At 39.9% G+C, this 26707-nt stretch overlaps 1 protein-coding gene across 3 annotated transcripts; it reads right to left on the bottom strand.

Moving 5' to 3' along the window:
• Positions 1-71: 71 nt before the first annotated feature.
• LOC135618961 (mediator of RNA polymerase II transcription subunit 15a-like) lies at positions 72-26485 on the bottom strand. Of its 3 annotated transcripts, none has more exons than XR_010489252.1 (8): positions 25986-26485; positions 24625-24736; positions 23986-24103; positions 6925-6967; positions 4948-5052; positions 3617-3728; positions 3037-3150; positions 72-430 (listed from the first exon to the last, which is right to left on the bottom strand). XR_010489252.1 is itself a non-coding variant. In XM_065120465.1 (8 exons), the coding sequence occupies exons 1-8, from the start codon at positions 26102-26104 to the stop codon at positions 423-425; spliced, it is 735 nt and encodes a 244-aa protein (XP_064976537.1). In that variant the 5' UTR covers positions 26105-26483; the 3' UTR covers positions 72-422. The 3 variants fall into 3 exon arrangements, 2 of the variants coding, with proteins under 2 accessions (XP_064976537.1, XP_064976538.1); XM_065120465.1 differs by having other exon boundaries at positions 3037-3154; positions 25986-26483; XM_065120466.1 differs by lacking the exon at positions 6925-6967 and having other exon boundaries at positions 3037-3154; positions 4948-5059; positions 25986-26481.
• Positions 26486-26707: the final 222 nt, after the last annotated feature.

The raw sequence follows: 26707 nt of genomic DNA on the forward strand, positions 1-26707 counted from the left end.
ATAACAAATAGTTTTCGTCCACGATCGATGAACTAAAATTAATTTGATCGATGAAAGAATCCTATTAGACATATCCAATATAGTCTTTTATTGAAACGAAATAAGCATTATTAAATACAAGAATTTCATCTTTAGCTACAGAGAAATTCTCTCTCGATTGTATTCTCCATCTCCAAGCACTACAAAACCGAAATAACAAATAAAGTCGAATCGATTACAACGCACTGCATTGATAATCAAAATTGATTACACCAAATCTTAATTCCAAACTCTTGAAACATCACAGTTTATTGAGTTTACACCAGAAACATGAACCGATTACTCTTATATCCCGTTGCCAATTGCTTCTTGCTTCTCGATCCAAGGCCCCACCTCAGTTAAAAGCTTCTTAGCAGCTACTTCTCAGTGGCAATCCTAGTGTCTTAGCAATCTTACATATATGTGCAAAACAAGTTAGTGCAGCACTCGAAAACTACAAGATCATGCATGATAAATGGAAATCAGTCAAAATTAGAATGGAAGGAAACAAAAATCTCTAATGGATTATGAATCTTCGCTCTCAGTTGGTTATGATTATGCCGAGAAAACATTGGTTGCGTATAACTTTTCAGGTGACAACCAGGTTTCTTTAATTATATGGAGACATGCTGAAAATTCACAACATTTGAATACCAGGTCTAACGAATTCAAAGAGAAAACACTCGGTTGCTGACGGGTCGTATGTTGTTAAAAGTTAAAACAGTACTACCCATAAAGGTCCAAATGCAAAAAATCCAAATACTGAAACACCTAATGCTAGAACAAAGAAACAAGTGCATCTAGCTAAATTAAATGACTAGAATTGATTGATGAGACAATCCTGGAGAAAGCTGGTGACGAATGAGTTCCATGTTTCAAACAAATACTGGATAAATGCATGATAATTGGAATTTTGTATTTTCCCTCTTATATGGTTTATCTTTACTGCTGAATTCGTCCAATAGTGTAGTTAAAAGGAGGTAACGAGTTTAGAGTACTATTCTGAATAGGGTAATAGATACAGAGACAAAAATGCATCTTGTCTTGAATATTTATGATATTAAGAAAGTAAAGGAACCAAGAATAAAGCAAGGGCACTGTGAATTGTTATAAGATTGCTATGTCAAATCTCATTCTTGGGGCTATATTAATAAAGCCCATACAGCAACTAGCTTCTCACTTAAAGAAGGTTTAGACATGTCCCCTTCGATCACCATTCTGATTCATTTAATTAGACAGTCATGTAAAGGACTCAAAGAAGCCATAGCTATATCCAAATAGCCAGACGTCAATAATTTTCTTTTTCCCCTATCTTGTGGAATTCTGGATAAGGTTTCCATAGTCTGAGACAAATCATATTCTTGCTTTTACTCAAATCATGTTTTTGATATTAATGGTAGCAAGAACTTTCTTTCGCTCAAATCATATTCTTCAAGCTTAAAAAAAAAAGCACATACAACTACTAATCATATTCTTTTTCCCTCCTATCATATCTTTGATATTTACGGTCGCAAGAACTTGCTTTTGCTCAAATCATATTCTTCAAGCTATAAAAATAAAGCCCATATAACTACTAATCATATTCTTTTTCTCCTATCATGCCTTTGGTATTTATGGTCACAACACAAGAAATTGCTTTTGCTCAAATCATATTCTTCAAGCTATAAAAATAAAGCCCATACACCTACTAACTTCTAGATAAAGAGGGTTTAGACATGTCCCTTCCAATCACCATTGTGATTCATTTAATTAGACAATCATTTAAAGGCCTTGAGAAGCCAGTTTTTGCTTCTAAAGACTAAATTTAAAAAGTATAAGCAAATTAAAAGAACAGAATTAGGACTACCACAAGATAGAATGTCCATTTAAGAAGAAATAATTTGTGCATACCATCGAGTCGACAAGTATTCTAAAATCTAATGAACCCTATTGAAAAAAAGAGGTCACAAATATTATTTGTCCTTTCACATTCCAGAAAGAATGTTATGTTACAATGCACAGTTATTAATAAGGTACATCAATTTGTAGTTCTAGTAGAAACAATTAATTAATCAATCACATATGCTGTTGTCGTTTACAATAAATTCCAATTTATTTTCACATTGTACTATCAAACATCTCACTAGATCATAACACATAATATTATTATTCTATGATTTTCTATTGTTGTTTTATATGCCAAACTAAATCAAACAATTCATCCATAATATTATAGCAGCTCATTAACTTTCATAACTAGCACGCTTGACTGATGATTTTATGAAAAAAAACACAAAAACATCTTTATTTATATATTCAGAATAAGCATAAAACCAGCTAGTGAGAGCGACAACCTATTCACTAATGCAAAACTATTGAGTTAAACTAGACCCAACCTCCAAATAGGCCTAAAACAATAAAAAAGGATTTGCCTTACTCAATTCACTAAAAGCTGATGGGAAACAGCTTCACAATTTAGAGTTCAGAAAAAGGAAACTATGGAACTTGGTTCATTCAATTCAGAGATTGGAAACAGAACTAAATAATTAAATCAAGATTTAATTTTTGGAAGGATGAGGAAAAATGCAATAAATTAGGAAAAAAATATGTCCAAGTCAACACGATAAGCACCTTTACAGAAATCAAACAAAGAAATTGTATCGGAGGCAGTACATTTCAAAAATGAGCAAAAAAAAAGAAGATGGGTCACACATGGCAGAAAAATCAGAGTGCCAAAACCCCCTGTCAATAACCTGATCAGTCATAATGGACAATCGGTTCCAGTAGACTACCAGCAGGTTTCAGCCCTACCAAGCTGGCAGTAAAGAACACAGGAAGATATTCTTGAGCAGAAGCAAAGAAATAAAGAGTTCGATTCAGTAATATACATGAGCAATTAATGCTTCGTCTTTACAAGAAAAAAGAACAAAATTAATATACTCAAAAAGGGAAAATTGACTTCCATATTCCAACTAAAATGTCATATCAATTATTCAGAATACCTCATTTGTGACAAAAAGGAACTCAACTTTGAAGTACCTGGATCTGTAGGATTTTGGTTGTTGTTGTTGGACACTGAAGTGTTGATTGATGCAGAATGCTGAGTTTTACTCTCCACTGAGAGCATTTTCAGAGAAATTTTCCTCAAATACTCTGACTGAGAAAATAAGAGTTAGAAGAGTGCTTCTTCAAAGTCTTACTTTTACAGCAACAAAAACAGGAAAGAAAAGGAAAAAAAAAAAAAACAAGCGCAGTTTAGTTAACATATACAAGGACGAAGAAAAGTAGGGGCCAAAGTTAGCCAGTCAAAATGCTTATAATAATGCATCTACAGAGTGTATTAACATAAGTGCAGTTTAGTTAGTCTACGGCTTGCAAGTAACATATATTTCTTGAAGGATGAAATTTTCACAAACAGAAGAATCTGTGATTTAATTACACACACCAACAAAGAAACAAAAAAATACGGAAGTATTGATTATCATCAGACAAGAAGCAAATGCCCCCATAACAAATAGTTGAACACACATCTACTGGATGGAAATGTCATCCTAGTAAAATCAGACTCAGAGTAGTCATTTAGAACAACTGAATTTGAAGTCAGTCTAATAAAATGTACCTGATTATGAGCTGCATTGAATATCGCCTCCTCGAGCCGAGCAGCAACGTTCTGAAGTTGATTCGAATCCACAGGTTCAGGGAACGGTAGGTGCCTCTTCAAAATCTCGTGTCTACAAACAGATACATTGAAATAATACAACAAAAATTTTGAACAGAAGAAATTTCGAGAAACAATAGGATGATAGGTGATAGAAGGATAAGAACCATCTAACCTATGTGCAAGAACATAGAATTTGTCCAGATTGAACAAATTGAACCCTGAGACATATTCAATTCCTAAAGACAATGATTGAACGAAGATTCAAATTACAAAACAAGACTTCTAAAGATGAATTTCTTTAATATCAGTGCCAGTGCTATCAATTTCATAAAGATACATGATGGAAAACTGAGGGAAAAGGGTTCTTATGAACTAAGAAAAGGTATCTGATGGGGTTTTAAACATAACTAACACAGTGGTTGAGAAATAAATGAAGAGGTATAAATTATATGTCAACATCCGATCCATAAAAATCATGAGGGGAATTTCTTGTGTCATAGCAATAGTACATAAGAAAGTTCCTCTTAGCACGATCAACTTAGCCTATATTTGAATTCATTATAATATGAATTAACTTCCCAAGCAATCTATGGTTCCCAGGGTCCTAATTAAATACTTTACTTTGTGAGAGCAGAATTCACAAAGATTCCTATTTAGAACTCAAGGAAAGGAAAACCTCCAGATCCAAGGATTTCAGAATAGGTAAGACTAAACCAAGAACCAAAGATATAGATAAAATGGATGGTAAAAAATGGTTTGGTTTTTAAAAAGCAACTCTATAAGTTCTTTACATGCTGAATCTACCTACCAAAAGGAGAGCTGGAAGAATATGTCTCATATAGCAAAGTAGGACAGTTAAGGTGCCTTGACATCTCCAGTGTAATATGTACCAATCAAATTGTGTATCTCTGGTGTAACGTAACTATTTTAATGGGGTGCATTTCACTCAATATATGAATAACGAAAAATGGAACACCAAATGGGGAATCCGAAGTAGATGAGATTCAGCAGATTGCTATATGAATGAAATATTTCTCCTCCTTGAAGAAAAAAATTCACTCTTGAAAGAAGAAGATCATAATTAAAACTTCACAAATGACAAAAGATGTTTTTGCAAAAGCATCAAAATTTCACATCCAAGCAACAGAGGCATCCTAATCTCACCCAACATCGACAACTTATCTATCAAATTCATGATCCATTGTGGTGATCCACAGTCACATCATTAATAATCTTTAAAAGCAAATAAAAAAGAAGAAAAATTTAAGAGAAAGGTATAATCCACTTACATCTGATTTACAATCATATGGCGTGCCTTGGGCTGAAGTTGGGTCCTCCAGTCAGCAGAGCTCCCACTAGCAGCAGCGGAAATTTCACCCTCAGCCAGACTCCATCTGTTCCCTTCCATTCAACCAAATTGTTTAGACACTTGAAAATGAAATTAACAGGATTACTCTTTGAGACAAACAGAGAACTATCTCTTCACTACAACAAATTAGAAAACTGAAAAGCCCAAGGGATATTACCTACCATAAAAACTATTATTCAATTATTGTCTCATTAGTTATTAAATATTTTTTTGTATCATAAAGGTAAATCCTAATCATATCCTACCCTAAAAGTGAATTGCCATAAATTATTTTGCAAGCAAAGACAATAATTAAGGCTTCTCAAAACATATTTGGTTGTGAAGAAATGGCTATAAAAGTAATCATTCCTTGATTTTAGATAAATATGTGTAGGAGTAAGGAAAATGTAGTTCCAAAGAGAAAAAGAAGATCATTTCAAAACCTCTTCTAGGGTGAGGAAGGCCATATGGCATTCAAGAAGTTTCTCTCTCACATTGATTAGTTGAAGATCAAGATAAGTCGTTGAATAATATCCTGCCAAGAATATTTTTGTCACTCAACTGTACATTGGGATTTCCATCTTGCATAAACTCTAGCTCTTATAAAAGTGTCTATATATTATATACACTTTCAAAGAAATGTAGGTCTCCTCTATGGCTGGATGAATATGCATCTTTTTTTGGCCCCTTTTTTGTCATGCACCAAAACCAAGTATGAGACAAGAACCCAACAGTTATCATGAGATGTAAACTGTTAGCCAAAATTCTTAGATCAATATGGTCATCCCATAAAAACTAAGGTCAGTGATTGAAAGAGGCGCTCGGGCGCTCGCCTAAGCGCTCGGGCGAGGCGAGGCGAGGCCAGAGCGCCTCGCTAATGTCCCAGGCGACGCGCTTCAAACAGGCGCCGCCTGGGCGCTCGCCCGAGCCCAGGCGCTGGGCGCTTCGGGCGAGCACCTGGGCAAACCAAGTGACCGAACCAGGATTTTAGGTCTGGTTCGGTCCTGGTTCGGTTGTTAGTTGGTTCAATCGAACCAACTAAACCGATATAACCCTTACCCAACCCTAACCCTTACCCAACCCTAACCCGCTGCCGCTCCCGATCTCACTGCTCGTCGCTCCTGCTCCCGCTGCAGCTGCTCGTCGCTGTTGCTGCTCGCGTCTCCCGCTGCTCGCACCTCCCGCGAGCCCTCCTGCTGCTCGCACCTCCCGCGAGCCCTCCCGCGAGCCTTCCCGCTGCTTGCGACTCCCGCGAGCCCTCCCGCTGCTCGCGCCTCCCACTCCCTTTCCCTTTCCCGCTACCGCCGCTTGTCGCTGCCGCCGCTCGCCGCTGCTTCCTCATTTCTCCGTCAGGCTCAGTATACAGTATACTCTTAATATTAAGTTTATTTGAATTTTGAAATGATTAATTTTCATTACTGTTAATAGATTAATAATATATTATTTTGATTTTAATGTTGTTAATTTTTATTTTGATGTAAAATTTTATTGTTTTGAATTTTGAAACTTTTTGTTAATGTGACATTGTGATTTTGTATCTTAGATTTTCTTAATTTAAAAGCATATTTTTATTTAAAATTTTAAATAATTATATTTATTAATTATATTATATATTTTTATATTTTAGCACCTCACTTCGCTCGGGCGAGCGCCTAGCGCTTCAGGTGTTTTTAGACTTTGGCGCCTAGCGCTTTTTAAATCACTGACTAAAGTATAACATGAATAATAAAAAAAATATGCATATCATCAAAAAGCATATGCACATCATAACACACATAGAGAGATGATGAAGCAATAAAGACATAGCATATCAACTAAAGAATAACTAATAAAAATTTTGTAACAATATGAAAACACACTATATCGTTTAACTATAACTACATTTCTAATTCTATAATTTAAATAAATATCATCTCACCCACTGGTTTCATCAGAGTCTAATTCTATAGTGAAAAGAGTTCCTGCAATGAGGAGAGGTAGTAATATTTATAAAAATGTACTCAACAAAAAGGCATCCCTCATAATAGATAGAGCCAAATAGGTGTAGGATGTATGACTAAAAGGAAACTATATAAGGAAAACAAAAGCATAATCAGATGCAAGTATCATGATTTTATATAAATTAAACAATAACATGTCATATTTCATTGTTCCACCATTTCATGTCAGACCACCACGTCCCATACGTGATATACGTACTGCACATTCTTTTCTTGTATATTGTATACAACAATACATATCATCCAAAATGTGGCTCTTTTTATGCTTTTCTTGTTTTTTCTCTTTTCTCTTCTTTCTCTTTGTGACCTATAATTTCATATTTGTCATGTCTGAAATGTATATCACATCCATCATGTCTTAGCATGGTAATTATCATAAAAGCAAGAATCTTGGTGCTGCTAAAATACACTTGAAACTGAAGGATTAGAAGTCCCATTTCATGGAAATCGTTAGTGGAATTAACACCTATCATCAGTTTAAGGGTTTGTTACCTAAAAGGATATACCTAACAGGATGATACTAAACACCTTTAGCACACAGAATGTCTCATGCTAAATCAATAAATATAATGGTTTTAATTATTTGTCTTAATACAGTCTATATTACTTATATTACCCTCTTATATTGTAAGCTCAACACCAAGCTTAACCAGTCCAAAAGTACACCATTCATATTATCGTCAAGAAAATACAAGCTCAAAGTAAGAAAATCCACCAAAAGTCAAATTAAAAGTAATAGCTACAATTAAGAAGATGCCCGGCCAGTGAGAGGTGTGAGACCCAACCAAGATGGCACTAACCCAAGCATAGCTACAATAATGGACTCAAGGGGGAATATTCTGCCCATACTACAGAATATCCCCAGGGCCTAGCCTACAATAAAGCACATCAATTTACTGTTATCCATGTGAGTTACTATTTACCCTTGACTCCACTACCCACCTCAATACTAACTCGAGCATTGGAAGGACCAAGTCGGCCACACCACCCAACCTAGGTCTCGTGCAGGTCGACTCCTCGGTGGACATCCGAATCACCTCAACCATCTCGAATCTCTTGTGCACAAGGCTCTAAACTAAGTTGAGCTGATTGGAGCGTCACCTACATCTATCACATCATTTTGGCATTAGAAGGAGGGCCCATATTGCAAGAATGCCATTTTGCCAACCCGCTCAATGAGCATTCGATTGAGGGTGCTCCGTAATCGACTCATAGCACCTTCACCCAAAGTGGACAACAACCAACGTTTCCAACTCTTTACACTTCCACCTCAACACAAACACCAATACAGTATTGGCAGTTGTTTGGCAATCCTAGTCTCTTTTTGTCAATAGAAACCCTGATCCAGATGTTGGACCTGACTAAGGTCTTCGATTGAGGGTGCTCTGTAATCGACTCATAGCACCTTCACCCAAAGTGGACAACAACCAACGTTTCCAACTCTTTACACATCCACCTCAACACAAACACCAATACGGTACTGGCAGTTGTTTGACAATCCTAGTCTCTTTTTGTCAATAGAGACCCTGATCCAGATGTTGGACCTGACTAAGGTCTTTATGAACCTCACTCAATAAGTTCAAACACTGGCAAGGATGATACAATCTGTCGTCCCCATGTTACCTCAATTGGCGCAGTCGGTGCCAACCCTTCCACTGCAACAGTTTGTCGCACCACAAACGCTTGCCTAAGTGCCTTGATCGACCCAGTCATAGGTTGCCCAAGAGCCTCCTTGGCCAACCAACCTTTTGGCTAAGGGGTTGCCTTGGTCCTCTATTGTCAAGTTTAACGAACCCTACCACCCGTAGTCAATAATGCTTAAGTCCGAGGCCTAGTTGGTGAACTCAGAAGACACCCTCCTAGCGTAGCTCCAGCAAATGGACCAATGCCTTGAGGACCTGCACCACGAGTTCCATATGACAAGAACTAGGAACCCCGTAGACTTCACCTTGATCGAGTCCCCCTTTACTTGACAGATTAAGGAGGAATTGGTCCACTTGAGCTTCTAGTTATCGAATCTAGAAGCATTCAATGGAAAGGCAGATCCCACAAAGCATGTAACAGCATTCTATATCCAAATGATGTTGTATGGCACTTTGGGCGCCATGATGTGCTAAGCCTTCCCCACAATCCTAAAAGGTGCGGCCTAAAAGTGGTAGTGGTACACCCGCTTAAAACCCCTCCAAGTGAGTACCTTCGCTCAATTGGCAAGAGAGTTCGAGGAGCACTTTGCTGGGAATGTGCACCCTCGACGTTAGACCACTACCCTCTTGGGAAGCTGACATACAAAGGGCAAGCTGCTATCGGACTTTGCCACCTGATTTACCAATGAAGCCCAAGGTGACACTAATGTTCACCCCTCTGTCCTTGTACAGGCATTTATGATGGGACTGAGGTATATTAGATTATTCTGGTCATTGATAGAGAGATAACCGACCACCATGCCTGAGATGCTTCGAAGGACCAAGCAATATATCACGGCCTAAATAATGGTGGCCAAAGGTACAAGCAATCGTATAAGTGCCTAAAGTAGGAGCGCTCGACTCGTGCCCAATGCCGAGGTCTTCACGGCATAAAGTTCTCGATCGAGCAAGACTTTGGTTGAGAGTCAACCTTCCCCCTCTCAACATGTCGTGCACAGGAGTGATCATATAAATCAGAGATAAGGAGATGCTGCAACCCTCGCCCTATGAGGTTTGTGTCAAGAAGAAGAGATAGATCCAAATTCTATTGGTTCCACCAAGACCACGAGCATGACACTGAGGACAGCCACTTCAAGGAGCAAATCGAAGAACTTATTTCGTTGAGGGCACCTTGAGTGTTTCATCCGAAGGAGACGAGCCATCCTCGAAACCAGAGGGCCCAGTGGAGAAGTAGATCAACATAATCATTGGTGAACCGACATCGAGTGTGATAGCTCATCTAACAAGAAGGCCTATGCCCAAGCCGCAACAGAGAAGCGTCAAACGATAGAAAGTGAACCGGAAATAACTTTCAAAGAGGAGTAGGTAGGGCACTTCAACCCCAACCATGACGACGCCCTAGTCATCCTTGTTAGAATGATCAACACCCTAGTCAAGAGGGTCACAATCAACACAAGTAGCTCCGCTAACATCCTTTATTTTGATGCCTTTCACAAGCTAGGGTTGACTACTAAGAGTTAGGATTGACTACTAACAACTTGACCTCGATGTCTTATCTCACGAGGTTCATCAACTCCATCTCACCCCTCAGCATGATCAATCTCCATGTGAACTTTGGCATGGAGCCTAATTATAAGACAATGCTGACTAAATTTATGATGGTCGACATCTCCTCAGTGTACAATGCAATCATTGGTCAACTGGCGTTGAATAGACTTTGGGCGATGATGTCAACCTACCACATGTCCATGAAATTCCCGACAAGGTCTGGAGTCGGGGAATTAGAGAGCAATCCAAGGGAGTCCTGCAAATGCTACCTAACCGTGATGTCCTTTTCGAAGAAACTCCGGCTCGAGGTGTCGCTGATGGATCCCAAGGACGGCATGAAGCTAGTACCCCATCCTGAGTTGATCAAGACCCTTCTTGAAGTACCACTAGACCAGGCTCAACCTGATCGAACACTAAAGATCGAGTCAACTCTACTCGAGTCTAGTCGAGTGGAACTAATAAACTTCTTACGGGCTAATGCAAAGGTCTTTGCTTGGTCCCCAAGGGACATGGCCTGGGATGGACTCAGATGTAGCTTAGCACCATTTGAACATCTTTCTGGAGGCTCGACCAATTAAACAAAGGTCATGCAAGTTTGTACCTAATAGCTTGTAGGTCATCAACGTCGAAGTAGATAAGTGGTTAGGTGTTGGTTTTATTTCCGAATTACAATACACACAACGACTAGCTAATGTTGTTCTCGTTAAGAAGGCTAATAAAAACTGGTGGATGTATGTTAATTATACCAACTTGAACAAAACTTATCTAAAGGACCAAGGTTTTTAATTTCATATTGTACTGGCATACCAAGCTTTGCTCGATATGGTATGTATTGACATACCGAGCGGTATGCCTAAAATAAGCATAAAACCCTCCGAAAATACCTTAAAAATAGAAAATAAAGTTAGGATAGAGTTTTTAAGTTAGAAATAAATATATATTTAGTATAGTTTTAGCAAAACTAATGTAAATTAGGTAAGAATAGTGCCACATATCTTTTTTGAACTTTGAGGAGTAGCCTTGTGGAAGGTTAGCAATTTTGGTCCGATTCAAATCGTCAAACCGTTGCTTTGTTGAGTTTAGGAGAGTGAAAATGTGAGAATAAGAGAGAAATTATGAGTAAAAATGAGTTTGAGAGAGTTTAAGAGAGCGTGAATGTGAAATAGATTGAAAGAGGGGGGAGGAAAGGGTTTAAAAACCCTTTAAGATGCCTCCAATGGTCAAATTGACCGTTTGAAAATTGATATTAATCGATAACGATTGGTTTCAACCGTTATTGCCTAATACAGGTTGGTGACGGTCGAAATCGACCAGTACCGCCTGATACAAGTCAGTAATGGTCGAAACAGCCCCATATCACCCAATACAGGGCCAAAAATCTGGTACCATCCGGTAACGAGCGGTTCGCATGCTAATAGGATAGCAGACCGTTACATACTACCCATACCAACCGGTACAGTACAAAATTAAAAACTTGGCAAAGGAAAACTACCCCCTCCCTCGGATTGATCAATTGATAGATGCCACCTCGGGGCATAAGTTACATTCTTAGACACCTTCTCGGGATATAACCAAATGCGAATGGCACCTGATGACCCAGAATACATCTCCTTCATCACCAACCAAGAGACGTCCTACTACCAAGTTATGCCCTTCGGACTAAAAAAACACGGGTGCAACATATCAAAGAATGATAACAAGATGTTAAAAAACCACAAGGGGAGGAACGTCGAAGCCTATATGGACAACATGATTATGGAAAGTAAAACAACTGATGCACACTTGGTCGATATAGCTGAAACATTTCAAATGCTGAACTCAGGAAAGTTTCTCGAATTATGTGGACCTGTTTGTTGACGAGCTAGTGACTACCGAGGGAGGAGGAGCCTGTCTTGTCCTCAGAGGCCCAAACAAGCATATTTACAAGTAGGCTCTCAACGTCATATTCATGATTTCCAACAATGAAGTAAAGTACGAGGCTTTCCTGTCCGATGTTCAACTAGCTAAGGAGCTCGTCATTCAAGAGCTAACGATCTATAACGATTCCCAACTGATGGTGAACCAATTCAAGGGGAACTTCGAGGCTTAAGACACAACAATGGCGAAGTACCTTGTTAGGTACAAAAGCTAACACCCCATTTCTCTAAATTTGAAATCTTTCAGGTGCATCAAGAGAACTCACAAGCGGATGCATTAGCAAGGTTGGCCTCGACTTGAACAACGAAGGAAGACCACATGTAGGTCGAGATGCTGTCTTTAAGGAGTATTATGTTAGAACTCTTGCAGATTCTAGACTTGGGATTGATCTCTTTAGGGGATCGGCCTCCTTGGAACTCTATAGGGGTTCCTCCCTCCAAGTTGCTGCTTAAAGGCTGCAGAAAAGATTCATTTATTGCTTATGAAAAGAGGTGGAATACATGACTATTTATAGGGCTTCTAAACCCTAACTCCTAATATGACTCTTACTTAATACTCCTACTTCTAACCAACTCCTAATAGGACTCCTACTCAAGACCTCTACTTCTAACCAACTCCTAATAAGACTCCTACTCAAGACTCCTATTCCTTTACAACTCCTTATTCTTCTCTAAGAAATAACCTCCTAACCCTAGCCGGCCACTTCACGTCTTTAATAGGGGTCGGCTTAGGTAGGTTTTACATGAATGTCCCTCTCAATTAGGACTCTCCTAGCTAGAGTCCTAACAAACCCGCCCTCTTCAAATCAGCCTTGTCCTCGAGGCTGACGATTCATGAATTTTGGGAATTTGATCTTCAAGTCATCATAGTTCTCCCAAGTGGCATCTTCTATTAGTAGGTTTGCCCACTGTATTAGCAATTCAGTAGTGGATCGTCATCGTCGAGTCACGATCCGTCGATCAATAATGGCACTTGGCTGAGTCTGAAGTTCTCCTTGGGTAGTCATATTTGGTGGGTGGCTTTGGGCTGTCTCCAAGCACCTATTTACAACTTCCATCTGGCCGTCGGTTTGTGGGTGATATGTCATACTCCTTTTCAATTTAGTACCCTGCATATGAAATAACTTTGTCCAAAATCTGCTCGTGAAGATGCAAGTAGAATTTATCATAAGCACAATGCGTCCCTTATAGTGTAATTCTTTTGAGTCCCAATTGTAATGAGCCACGAAGCTTAGTGCTTCCTCCAATTTTTTTATGATCTTACTGGTCTTCAAATCTTCTTACCATTCCATCTTAATATCCTCAAGGAAGTCACTAGTCGAAAGTGAAATGACCAAAAATTCAACTTGCTCGGGTAGCTGCGAAAGCGCATCTACAACAACATTCTCTTTCCTCTTTTTGCAAGTTATTTCATAATCAATTCCAAGAAGTTTTGTTACCCATATTTGCTGCTCAGGGGATGATATCTTTTGCTCCAAAAAGTACTTGAGGCTTTTATGGTCGGTTTTAATTTGAAATCGTCGACCAATCAAGTAGAGTCTCCACCTCGTTGCTGCGTGCACAATGGCGAGCATCTCCTTATCATATGTTGATATATTTTGATGGGAGGGAGATAATGCCTTGCTAGTGTATGCGAGTGGTCGACCATCTTGTATGAGAATGACTCCATTCCGACTCCAGATGCATCGGCCTCAATAATGAAGGGTCGACTGAAATCTGGTAGTACTAGCACCGGCGTCGTCATCATGGCTGCCTTAAGTTTGTCGAAGGCAGCGGAGGCTCTGTCCGACCATTGGAAGACATCTTTTTTCAGTAAGGAAGTAAGTGGTGCACTGATCTCTCCATAGTTTTTCACGAACTTGCAGTAGTAGCCTGTTAAACCTAGAAAGCCATGTAGCAATTTTATGTTCCTCGGGGTCAGCCAGTTTTGCATTGCTCCAATTTTGAAGGGGTCTACTGCCACACCTTCCTCTGATATGATATGCCCAAGATATTCCACCTTCTTTTGAAGAAAGCAAAAATTCATAGTGGTTGTTGTGTGTTCAAAAGGTGGTTTTCGGCATATCTTCTTCGCATACTCGTATTTGATGATACCCGGATCGAAGGTCCAGCTTTGTGAAGATTTGTGCTCCCTTTCATCTAGCAACTCATCTACTACTGGAATAGGGTATTTATCCTTGATGGTTATGCCATTGAGAGCTCGGTAATCAACACATAATCGCCATATTCCGTCCTTCTTGCGTACAAGTAGCACCGGTGAAGAATAGAGGTTGCAACTTGGCCGAATAACTCATGTTTCGAGCATCTCTTTTACAATCCTTTCTATTTCATCCTTCTGGAGATGTAGATATTGATATGGCCGAGTATTTACTGGAGGTTTGCCTGAAAGAATCGTTATATAATGATCATGCCGACGGGTAAGAGGTAGGTTGTACGGTTCGTCAAATATATCTAAAAATTCAGCAAGCAAAGGAAGTAGGTTTGGATCTTCAAATTCTATTGGCTCTCCCTTAGTTTGCTGCTCAAGTTGTACCAAAAATCTGTTGTATGTTTTATGCAAAACCTTCTCCATTTGTTGTGTGCAAATCGTCGTTACGTCGCCCCCACGTTTCCCGTTCAGTATCACCTGTTTCTCCTTACTGTAAAATTTCATAATTAATTGCATAAAATTCCAAGAAATATCACCTAATGTCGTCAACCATTTAATTATGAGCATGGCCTCATGATCATCAAGAGGGAGAAAGAAGAAATATGCAATTATCTCTTGGTAAGGCCTCATGATCAGCAACAGTTTCACTTGCGGGCGCCTACGATCATACTTCAAAATCCATCCATCGGCGACCTTAACGTCAAACCTGTTGTAATTCTCGATAGGTAAGGCTATCTGGATAGTAACCTTACTGTTTAGAAAGTTATTAGTACTGCCCGTGTCGATAAGAACAGTGATCGGTTGTTGTTTGAGAAGGCCTCCAACTTTCATCATTTGCGGGTTTGAGTAGCCGGCTAGTGTATGTACCGTAACTTCGGTCGGTTGTGGCTCTTCTTCTGCATCTTCTTCTTCATGTTCAAGGCTCTCTTCTGGATGTTTAATGACCTCTTCTTCTATTGATTCAATCATAAGAAGTCTCCCTTTACTACAGCGATGCTCACGGCTCCACGGCTCGTCACAATGCCAACATAACCCCTTCGCATATCGCTCCCGAAGCTCTTCTCTTATTAACCTCTTTGGTGTAGGGACTTGGTCGATAGTAGGGGGGGCTGAGGGGTTCAATATTACTAGTTGAGGAGCGACCCTAGTCCTTTAAGCTTCATGGTTCAATTGCTCCTCTTGATGTCGTGCGAAAGAGATGGCTGCCATAAGCGTATATGGTTATCGCGCTTTAACTTCTCCTCGGATCTCCGGCTTCAAGCTCTCAATAAAGGTCCTCAATAGCTGTTTTTGAGACCAATCACAAGTTTGATTAGATAACCTTTCAAACCTGGTTTGGTACTCCTGAATGGTAGAGGTTTGTCGGATCTTTGCTAGTTGTCCATCAATATTCTCGTAATCGGTTGGTTTGAAGCGGATCAGCAGTCCTTCTTTGAATTGTCGCCATGAAAGGACTCCGTAAGTATGTTCAAACCAGTCAAACCACTATATAGCATCCCCTTCAAGATGTATAGCTGCAATTTTCACCATAGATGCATCCGCGGTTTTATAGTACCGAAAATATCGCTCCGCATGCGAGATCCAACTAATCGGGTCTCCTTCTTCCCATCTAGGGAAATCCACTCTCATGCATGGATAGTTGGGGTTGGTCATAGAGCTTCCCCTCTCTTGGAAGTCATATCTTTGGGCTTGGTGCGATTGGGCAAAGCTCTCTCCTTGATGTGATTTCTTCGGGCTTAGTGGTCGGCCCAATCTGAGTTCGGTAAAGAGCGTCCGAATCTTATCCTCCATTCGCGCCTCGAAGGCTTCGAATTTAGCACTGATTATCTCCTCAGATGTCATAGTATATGCCGCCAAATCTGTGATGTTAAGATCTCTCTTTTGTTGTCGGGTTAAAGGCATGTATTGGTTGAGAGAGGTGATGGTCGAAAGGGTTGGTAGATCGGTGGATGTAGGTTACAGTTTAGGCTTATTTTGTGGCTATTTTGGGTGCAGTTTGAGGGTGTGGTTTGGTGGAGTTTTAGGACTGTAGATGAAAGTTTTGGATTTGTGGTAGATGGTAGCAAAGGTTTGATAGAAATAAGTGAAAGTTGCAGCAAGTATGTGCTGTCTTGTAAGAGTAGAATTATCGTCGAAGAAACAACGGTTTCTCGACGTAATTGCCACCAAAAACTTGAGAGAATTGAGGAGGGAATTGATAGCAAAATCACAGTTTATTTGACAGCAAGGATATCTAATTTAATCAAGAAAATTTCGGCAGTATAACAGCAAGGAAATTGGTGCAAGTTGCGATTGCAGAATTCTCGTCGAGAAATTTCAGCGGGTTACGACAAAAAATTGCAGCAACACAAAATTGTTTTTAGAGATGAATTTCTTAATAGATCAATCATAGATGGAAGCCAAGATGATATATGAAGTGTATAAGAAATTTCATTCAAAAAAGATTGCAAATAGATGGGTTAAGGCAACAATATGCGGCTGAAATTTTCTGCAGCACAGATTTTTAAATATAGCAGATTGGACGTAAAAGATCAGTGATTTATATTGAGAATTTTTTAATGAAACCAAAGGAAATTCTACTGTTAGGAAGTGTCAAAGCTATCATAAAAATTTCGTAGAGATTTGGATAGAAACAACGTAGTATCAAAATCAAACAAATAGTGCTATGCGGCTGAAATTTTATAGTGCAGATTTTCAAGTATAGCAGATTAGATGTAAAATATCAATGGTTTATATTGAGAATTTTTTGACAAAACTAAAGGAAATCTGCTGTTAGGAAATGTCAAAGATGTCATAAAAATTTCGTAGAGATTTGGATAGAAAAAACATAGTAACAAGATCAAACTATACGGTTGGAATTCTGCAATGTATCTTTCGTCGTAGAGATGAAAACTTTATGACGAAAAGTTTATGCAACAATATAGGAATATTTTTTTTGGGATTTTCAAATAAGGATAACTAAATTGCAGTAGCAGTAAGGTAGAAAACCAGAACCTGTTGCAATTCACGGGGAGATCAAAGGATGATCCGTGGTGGTAGAGATGACGGCGGAATTTGACAACGATCTCTTAAGCAATTGTGGGAATTGCTTTGAGTGGTTGTGGAGGGTTGATGGATGGCTGTGGAAGGGCAGCGAGACGCCAAGAACGCTGCTCTGATACCAGGTGTTAGAACCCTTACAGATTCTAGACTTAGGATTGATCTCTTTAGGGGATCGGCCTTCTTGGAACTCTATAGGGGTTCCTCCCTCCAAGTTGCTGCTTAAAGGCTGCAGAAAAGATTCATCTATTGCTTATGAAAAGAGGTGGAATACATGACTATTTATAGGGCTTCTAAACCCTAACTCCTAATAGGACTCTTACTTAAGACTCCTACTTCTAACCAACTCCTAATAGGACTCCTACTCAAGACTCCTACTTCTAACCAACTCCTAATAAGACTCCTACTCAACACTCCTATTCCTTTACAACTCCTTATTCTTCTCTAAGAAATAACTCCTAACCCTAGCCGGCCACTTCACGTCTTTAATAGGGGTCGGCTTAGGTAGGTTTTACATGAATGTCCCTCTCAATTAGGACTCTCCTAGCTAGAGTCCTAACATATTGGCGCCCTGAAAGTTTCCCAAACTGAAGATGAGTCTTGTTGGATGGACAATATCTTGCGATACAAATGGGACAACATGCTCCCGACTGACTGTTCCTCGACGAAACAAGTCAAATACCACCAAGCCCAGTATTGCATCATAAATGATAGCCTATATCTCAGGTCCTTTAACTAACCTCTCCTAAGATGTTTGACGTCGTAGGAGGATGAACATGTCTTGGTTGCGGTGCATGAGAAAACATGCAAATAGCACATCGACGATCGGATGCTCGCCTTCAAGGTTATGACAAGGTACTACTGGTCGATGCTTAGAAAGGACGCAATCTCCCACACCCAGAAGTGTGACTAATGCTAGAGGTTTGCTCAAGTCCAGCATCAGCTAGTGATACCCGTCAGGATCAAATACGGTTAGCCTTTCACATAATGGGGCATGGACCTCCTCAGCCCCTTCCTACTGGCCTTGGGACAATGCAAGTTCATTATAGTTAAGGTGGACTACTTCATAAAGTGGGTCGAAGTTTAGCCGCTTGCATCCATCACAAGGGTTTCGTATGGTTATACATCATTACCCGATTCAAGATTCTAGGAGTTATCATTTCTAATAAGTAATAATGAGACCAAATTGATGTAGAACAAAGTATAGAGAAGTAGAGAGAAGCAAGAGAGCAAGATAGAAAGAAAGGATTGAGATTAGAGAAGACTTTTTTCCAATGGGGGAAAATGATGGAGAACCATATAGCTTTATAAAGTAATTCAGAAGAGTTTATTCTAGGCAAAGAAATCAACAAAATGTCATCAATTATTTAGCATGGAAACTCTAAGAGTTGTGTGCAAAACTGAAAAGTCTTTTAGATCTTTCTTGGTATTAACCTAAGAACTCTACTTTATTAAGTGTGCTCTTGTATTAAGTACACTTTTTACTATTTAGGTATCCTAGAAGCCACATTTGTCTTCGAGATTCTAAAAGGCATACAAGTTCCCTAAGAGATTATTCTTAGGAATTATTGACTTTATTGATTATACCAAGGCACCTAAACCCCTATAAATAGTGGAGTTTGTCAATGGATAAATCACTTCAGATTTGAATTAAATGAATTGCAACTTCTCTCTTCTAATCTCTTAATCTCCTTTATAATCTCACTCCTCTCTTGTTATCTTGTTCTTGCTTTCTCTCTACTCTGTTCTACATCACTAGTTCAACAATACAAAGTTCAAAGAATTATGCTAATCTTACGACATTCAGTTAAGGTTCGACTCAGTGGCCCACCCCCAAACCAATAGACTGGCCAAGTTGACAAACCGAGCCATATTGAAAGGACTCAAGAAACAGGTCGCTAGCGCAAAAGGTATTTAGGAAGAGGAGCTAACCAACATCTAATGGGCCTCTCGGATGACTCCAAAGATCAGATCAAGCGAATCACCCTTTAGCTTGGCATTCGACACAGAGGCAAATTACCTCTCAAGATGGTGTTCCCGATCTCTTGAGTCGAGTGCTATGATGAGGTCATTCTAAGAAGGGACTTCGAGCAAATCTAGACCATAATAATGAAGTCTGAGCCAAGGCACACTTCAAGATGCTCAACTACAAGAAAGTCGTCACCAAGCTTTACAACAAATGTGTCTATCCCTAAAGTACTAGGCTTGGTAATTAAGTCCTTCGAAAGGTGAAAATAAGTGACACGACTCGCTCTAAAGGATAGCTGGCACCGAATTAGGAAGGACCATATCAAGTCATTGACGTGGTCTGAGACAAAACTTACCGACTTGAGACGACAAGAGGGACATTGCTCCCAAGTACATGAAACATATCAAACTTAAAAAAGTTCTACCCCTTATGTCGGGCCTCAAACGATGAGCGAACTAACCGAGGAACTTGTACAAGAGATTTGTAACTGAAATATGATGGATGCATCAATAAACAACTTGTAAATGAAATATGAGGAACTTTCACTTATAGAAGGACAAGTTATAGTATATGATTCAGGTCTTTATAGCTTTCAACGTAGAAGAAATCCGACTCACAAAAACTAAAGATAAAAACAAACAAAAGGAAACATATTACTCGGTTGCTCGAGGAGCATCCAGGGCGAGAGCGATAGTCGAGGGGGTTTGTGTGGCCAAGGTGCCTAGAGTGCCTACGTTAATAAAGGAGTCAGTTGGATTGTAATTGAAGGGCACCTCTAGTTGCACCGATACGTCCTTGTCCTCCGGATGGTCAGTGTACGGGTCTTCCTCCACCTCCAGCCCGAGATGTTTTGCTTTGAAGCGCGCGAGGGCAAGGAGGTAGCCATATTGGAATGAGGAGTAACCCGAACACAGCAACCCCTTATTGAACCCGATCAAGGTCTTATATCGAGTGACCGCCTTAGTCTCCCTCTTTGGCAGTAGTGTTGCCTCAGCCTTGAGCTGCTCCTCCAGCTTTATGATGTGGCGATCTCGCTCACTGAGCTGCACCTTCAGTTCCATTATTTCAGCCTCATGCTTCAGCAGGTTGTCCTCCATGGTGTGATACTTGTCACATATTGCCTTTAGTTGCTCGGCATAGGAGGTGTTGCGCTTTTGTGGGCCCTTAGCCCGCTCCTTCTCGGCACCGAGTTGCACCTCTAATTAGGCCACCCTCTCTTCCAACTGCAGGTCAACCACTTGTTTATGCTGGTCATTCTCTGCCAACAATCGATCGATCTCTTCGGCTTGTTTGGAGACGACAACCCCCAAGTCTTGAACTCGATCGACCAGCCCCATCAAATAGTGAATGTGTTGCAGGGAGGAAATATAGACAATTAGTGAAAAAGAAAGAGAAGCAAAAGACTGAGGGGCAACAGCTCAAGAAACAACTTACCACAACCGCCAGCTTGACCACTACCTCAATCAATGCTTCAGAAGGCATTGTGTAAACCTCCTTAGCCAGGGGGGTGATTGGCGCCCCTCGGAGGTTTTCAGTGGCTTGATGGACGTCCTTCCGGACAATTTGGGAGGTTTTTAGCCCCTCCCATCTCGGATCTAATGGCACTCCCTTAGTTAGGTCGGGGAGGTGCCCTATTTTCATGGCTACGAAAGGGACTAGTCGATGCTTGTACAAGTCCTAAACGAGACCCCGACACGAGGTCTTCCTGGTAGGCTTATAGGGGCTCGAGGGGTGGCTCCCTAACACCTTGGAAGCTTTCCGTTTCTGAATGACTCCTCGCTTTCGAGGTGTTGCTGGGGTTGACAGCGACTGGGGCTGAGGCTCCGTGTTGGCCACCCAAGGGGTCGTAGGGGTTAGCTCGGGCAAAGCTAAAGCCAACGGCTCTACTAGTGCTAGCATTAGCACTAGCGTTGGAGGAGTCGATGCCCTCGACATGGCCGTTACGACCCATCTCTTCAACTCTCCAAGATTCATGCCTATAGAGGAGAAACAAGAAAGCCAACAGCATGTCAGGAAAGCCAAATTTGAAACACCTCAAGAGATAGGGACTACCTCGAGAAGCTGGACTTAGGCCAACAATGATTAACTAATCCTCATCCATGTATTTTATGGCAGAGGAAGATAAGATTTCTCCCAGCCGAAGCACCTGACTTCTCTCTTTCTCGATCAGGAAGGGTGGGGTGTTGGTGAATATGTGTGTCAACCAGTCCAGACTAAAGCCTTATTCCAAATCGATCGTGATGAAGAAATACCACCCCTTCCAACCCTTATTGAAAGTCGAGGCTCCCTTTATTATAAACCCCTCCCGAGGGGCAAGAAAATAAATATTTGCCCTCTTGCAGACTCAAAAGCAGGAGAGGAACAGGTTCAAAGTCGGAGTTATGCCAGCGTGGTAACATTCCCTAAGGAAAGCCACCAAACAATGCCACAAGTTGGGCACCATCTCAGATGGGGAGATCCTCCACAAGTCTTGCCTCCGACGTATAGACAATATGGGCAAAAGTAACTACACATTGGATCAAAGGGTCATTACCCAGGCTAAGGTACCTACATTCGATACTCGATTGGGATAGAATACTTAAGGTGCAAGTGCTTCAAGTACTCGGGAGTTATGACCCTAGACTTGGTCATAGGCATCCTTCATAGCCCGAAGATCCCTATCGACCTTTAGATCAATTATAATTATCTCTTTTGAGATGGAAGAGGACAGTGCACCCCCTCTCATCCTTGGGCTATCCAAGGATAGGTTTTCGACTCCCTTGGGACTTGAATGACATAGAAGAAATCTTCTCGACCTGATGAAGAAGACATCCAATACTTTAGAAGTTTGAGAGAGGAAGAGGAAAGGCAGAAGGCTTAAAGATTGCAAGGTGGAACTCTAGATGCAAGGTGAGCCCCACTATAGTAGGAGGCCCACTCATAGTCCTTAAGCACAGGTTAAAATTCTTAAGGTCCCATCAAATCATCACCTCGACTTCAAGAAGTTCCCACTCGATGTTATGCTGATGTAACACTTGCAATTTTCCCACCAATCGAAGGTTGACCGGAGGGAAAGTTGATTATCCATCAAAACAAGCTCTCCTCCCTCAGACCAAGCGTGAAAAAACACTCGAGATGCCTCCCTCGGGCTAAGCACGAAAATGCGCCTGAGACACCTCCCTTGAGCCAAGTGAGAAAATGCACCCGAGACACCTCCCTCGACCCAAGAGTGAAGCGCCTTGGGCGAAAGCATGAAAACACGTTCGAGATGCCTCCCTTGAGTCGAGCATGAAAACATGCCCTAGATGCCTTCCTAGTATGGGACACTAGAACCACGACACGTCCAAACCACCATACACATGATGACCTAGACGCAATGTACTAAGTTGATACTAGGCCATGCTTTGATACATATAGGAAGGTCTCGAAGCACACCATTGGGGAGGGGGACAAATGACAGAGGCGAAGTTCACTCCCCAATAATAGCTCGCCATGTGGTAGCTCGGTTTACGAGAGGGATGGGACCCAGCCAGGATGGCAACCATCAAAGCATAGCTATAGTACTGGACTTAAGGAGGAATAGTCCGCCCATACTGCAAAATATTCCTTGAGCCTATCCCACTATAAAGCCCACCAATTTACTATTTCTCATATTAGTTACTATTCTCTCGTGACTCTAGTTTCCAACTTAACTCGAGCGTCGAAGGGACCTAGTCAAGCACCCCATTGACCTCGATCTTCGTATAGGTTGGCTCCTCGATGGACATCCAAACCACCTCAAATTTCTTGTGCACACTGCCTTGAATCAAGTCAGGCTAACTGGGGCATCACCGACATCCACCACATCAATATCAATTAAACATTTCACTAGATCAGAACATAATATTATTATTCTATGATTCTTTATTGTTGTTTTATATGGTAAACTAAATCAAACAATTCATCCATAATATTATCGCAGCTCAAGAACTTTCATAACTAGCATTCTTGACCAAAGATTTTATGAAAAAAACACTAAAGCATCATTCTTTATATATTCAAAATAAGTGTAAAACCAGCTAGTGAGAGTGACAAGCTATTCTCTAATGCAAAATTATTCAACATTCAAATAGGGTTAAAACAATCAAGAAGGTTACCTTAGTCTATTCGCTAAAGGCATATCAAAAGCTGATGGAAAACAGCTTCACGATTAAGAGTTCAGAAAAAGGAAACTCTGGAACTTGGTTCATTCAATTCGGAGATTGGATACAAAACAAAATAATTAAATCAAGCAATAAATTGGAAAAGAAAATTATGCTCCTGTCAAAACGATAAGCACCATTTCAGAAATCCAACTAAGAAATTGTCTCGAAGGAGATACATTTGAAAAATGAGAAAAAAAAAAGAAAAACAGGATAGATCAGAGGTGGCAGAAAAATCAGACTGCAAAAATACCCTGTCAAAAACTTGACTAGTAATAATGGACAATCAGTTCCAGTGGACAAACAGCAGGTTTCAGCCATATCATGCTGACAGTAAAGAACACAGGAAGAAATTCTTGAGCAGCTAGCAGCAAGGAAATAAAGAGTTCGATTCAGCAATATACAAGTGCAATTAACACTTCATCTTTAAAAGGAAAAAGAACAAAATTAATATACTTGAAAAGGGAAAAATGACTTCCATATTCCAACTAAAATGCCATATCAATTATTAAAAATACCTGATTTGTGACTAAAAGGAACTCAACTTTTAAGTACCTGGATCTGTAGAATTTTGGTTGTTGCTGTTGGACACTGAAGTGTTGATTGATGCAGAATGCTGAGTTTTACTCTCCATTGAGAGCAATTTCAGAGAAATTTTCCTCAAATACTCCGACTGAGAGACAAAGAGTTAGAAGAGTGCTTCTTCAAAGTCTTACTTTTACAGCAACAACAACAGGAAAGAAAAAGGAAAAAAATACAAGTGCAGTTTAGTTAACATATACAAGGATAAAGACAAGGAGGGGCCAAAGTTTGCCATTCAAAATGCTTATAACAATGCATCTACAAAGTATATTAACATACGTACAGTTTAGTTAGCCAACGGTTCATAAGTAACATATGTTTTCTGAAGGGTGAGATTCTAACAAACAGAATTATCTGTGATTTAATTACACACACCAACAAAGAAACAAAAAATAAATTGCTTTCTGTACTACAAAGCTATGCTCTTTTTACTTGTAGCCATTACCACAGGGAAGAAAATACGAAAGTATTGATTATCATCAGACAAGAAGCAAATGCCTCCATAACAACTAGTTGAACATGCACCTATTAGAGGGTAATGCCATCCTAGTAAAATCAGACAGAGTAGTAATTTAGAACAACTGAATTTGAAGTCAGTCTAATAAAATGTACCTGATTGTCAGCTTCTGTGAATATCCTCTCCTCGAACCGAGCAGCAATGTTCCGAAGTTGATTCAAATCCTCAGGTCCAGAGTTTGGTAGGTGCCTCTTCAAAGTCTCGAGTCTACAAACAGAAAACATTGAAATAATACAACAAAAGTTTTGAACAGAAGAAATTTTGAGAAACAATAGGATTATAGGTGATAGAAGGACAAGAACCATGTAACCTATGTGCAAGAACAAAGAATTTGTCAAGATTGAACATATTGAACTTTGAGACATATTGAACTCCGAAAGAAAATGATTGAACGAAGATTCAAATTACAAAACAAGACTTCTAAAGACAATTTTATTTAATATCAATGCCAGTGCTATCAATTTCATAAATATACATGATGGAAAACTGAGGGAAAAGGGTTCTTATGAGCTAAGAAAAGGTATCTGATGGGGTTTTAAACATAACTAACACTGTGGTTGAGAAATAAATGAAGAGGTATACATTATATGTCAACATCCGATCCATAAAATTCATAAGGGGAAATTTCTTGTGTCATGGCAATAGTACATAAGAAAGTTCCTCTTAGCATGATCAACTTAGCCTATATTTGAATTCACTATATATGAATTAACTTTCCAAGCAATCTATTATGGTTCCAATGGTCCTAATTAAATTACTTTCCTTTATGAGAGCAGCATTCACAAAAATTCCTATTTAGAACTTGAGGAGAAAAACTCCAGATACAAGGATTTCAGAATAGGTACAACTAAACCAAGAACAAAGGATATAGATAAAATGGATGGTCAAAAGTACAAAATGGTTAGTTTTTTAGAAACAACTCTAAAGTTCTTTACACCATGAATCTGTCTACCAAAAAGGGGAGCTGGAAGAATATATGGCTCATATGGCAAGGTAGGGCAGTTAAGGTGCAGCGACATCTCCAGTGTAATAGGTAACAATCAAATTGTGTATCTCCGGTGTAACGTTACTATTTAAGTGGGGTGCAATTCACTCAATTTCCGAAGAACAGAAACTGGAAGAGTAAATGGGGAATCCGAAGTAGCTGAGATTCGATAGATTGATATATGAATAAAATATTACTCCTTCAAGAAAACAAATTCGATAGATTGATATATGAATAAAATATTACTCCTTCAAGATGATGTTTTTGCAAAAACACTTCACGATGATGTTTTTGCAAAAGCATCAAAATTTCACAACCAAGCAGCAGAGACGACCTAATCTCACCCAACATCGATAACTCATCTATCAAATTCATAATCCATGGTGATGATCCACCGTCACATCATTAATAATCTTTAAAAGCAAATCAAAAAGAAGGAAATTTTAAGGAGAAACATATAATCCACTTTACATCTTATTTACAATCATCTGGCGCGCCTTGGGCTGAAGTTGGGTCCTCCAGTCGGCAGACCTCCCATTAGCGGCAGCGGAAAGTTCACCCTCAGCCAGCCCCCAACTGTTCCCCTCCATTGGACCGATCTAACAGATGAAACTCTTCCGCGTGGCTTAAGCTTGAGTATCCAAAGGGACGCAACACCTCAAGCAGAGATCTCAGAAAATGGGGGAGGCAAAGAAGATGAGAATACTCGAGGAGGTCGAGTTCGGAACGATCAAAACGTGCGTTGTCGAGGAAAAGGAGAATGAAGCAGAGGTGCGTTGAACGACGCCAGCCGGGGGTATGGAATCGAGTCCCAAAGCGTGCGTTGTCGAGGAAAAGGAGAAGAAAGCAGAGGTGCGTTGAACGACGCCGGCAAGGGGTATGGAAAGGAAAAGGAGAAGAAAGCAGAGGTGCGTTGAACGACGCCGGCTGAGGGTATGGAATCGAGTCCAAAGCATGCGGAATTTTACATATCGATCCTTGCAACTTTGGAATATAAAAATATGATGTTATTTAGATTAACTATTTTTAAATTTCATAACATTATATACAAATATAATAAACCGTTGATATTTCAATATATATAAATATATATATATATATATATTCAATTTTGCTGAGGATAAAAAAATAAAAATAAAAGACCGTCAACAACCCTGGTGAATCAACCTGGCTAACCCTAGCCGGGTTACACA

This window comes from Musa acuminata, chromosome BXJ2-8 (assembly GCF_036884655.1).
Source record: "Musa acuminata AAA Group cultivar baxijiao chromosome BXJ2-8, Cavendish_Baxijiao_AAA, whole genome shotgun sequence".
Classification (NCBI taxonomy): Eukaryota; Viridiplantae; Streptophyta; class Magnoliopsida; order Zingiberales; family Musaceae; genus Musa; species Musa acuminata.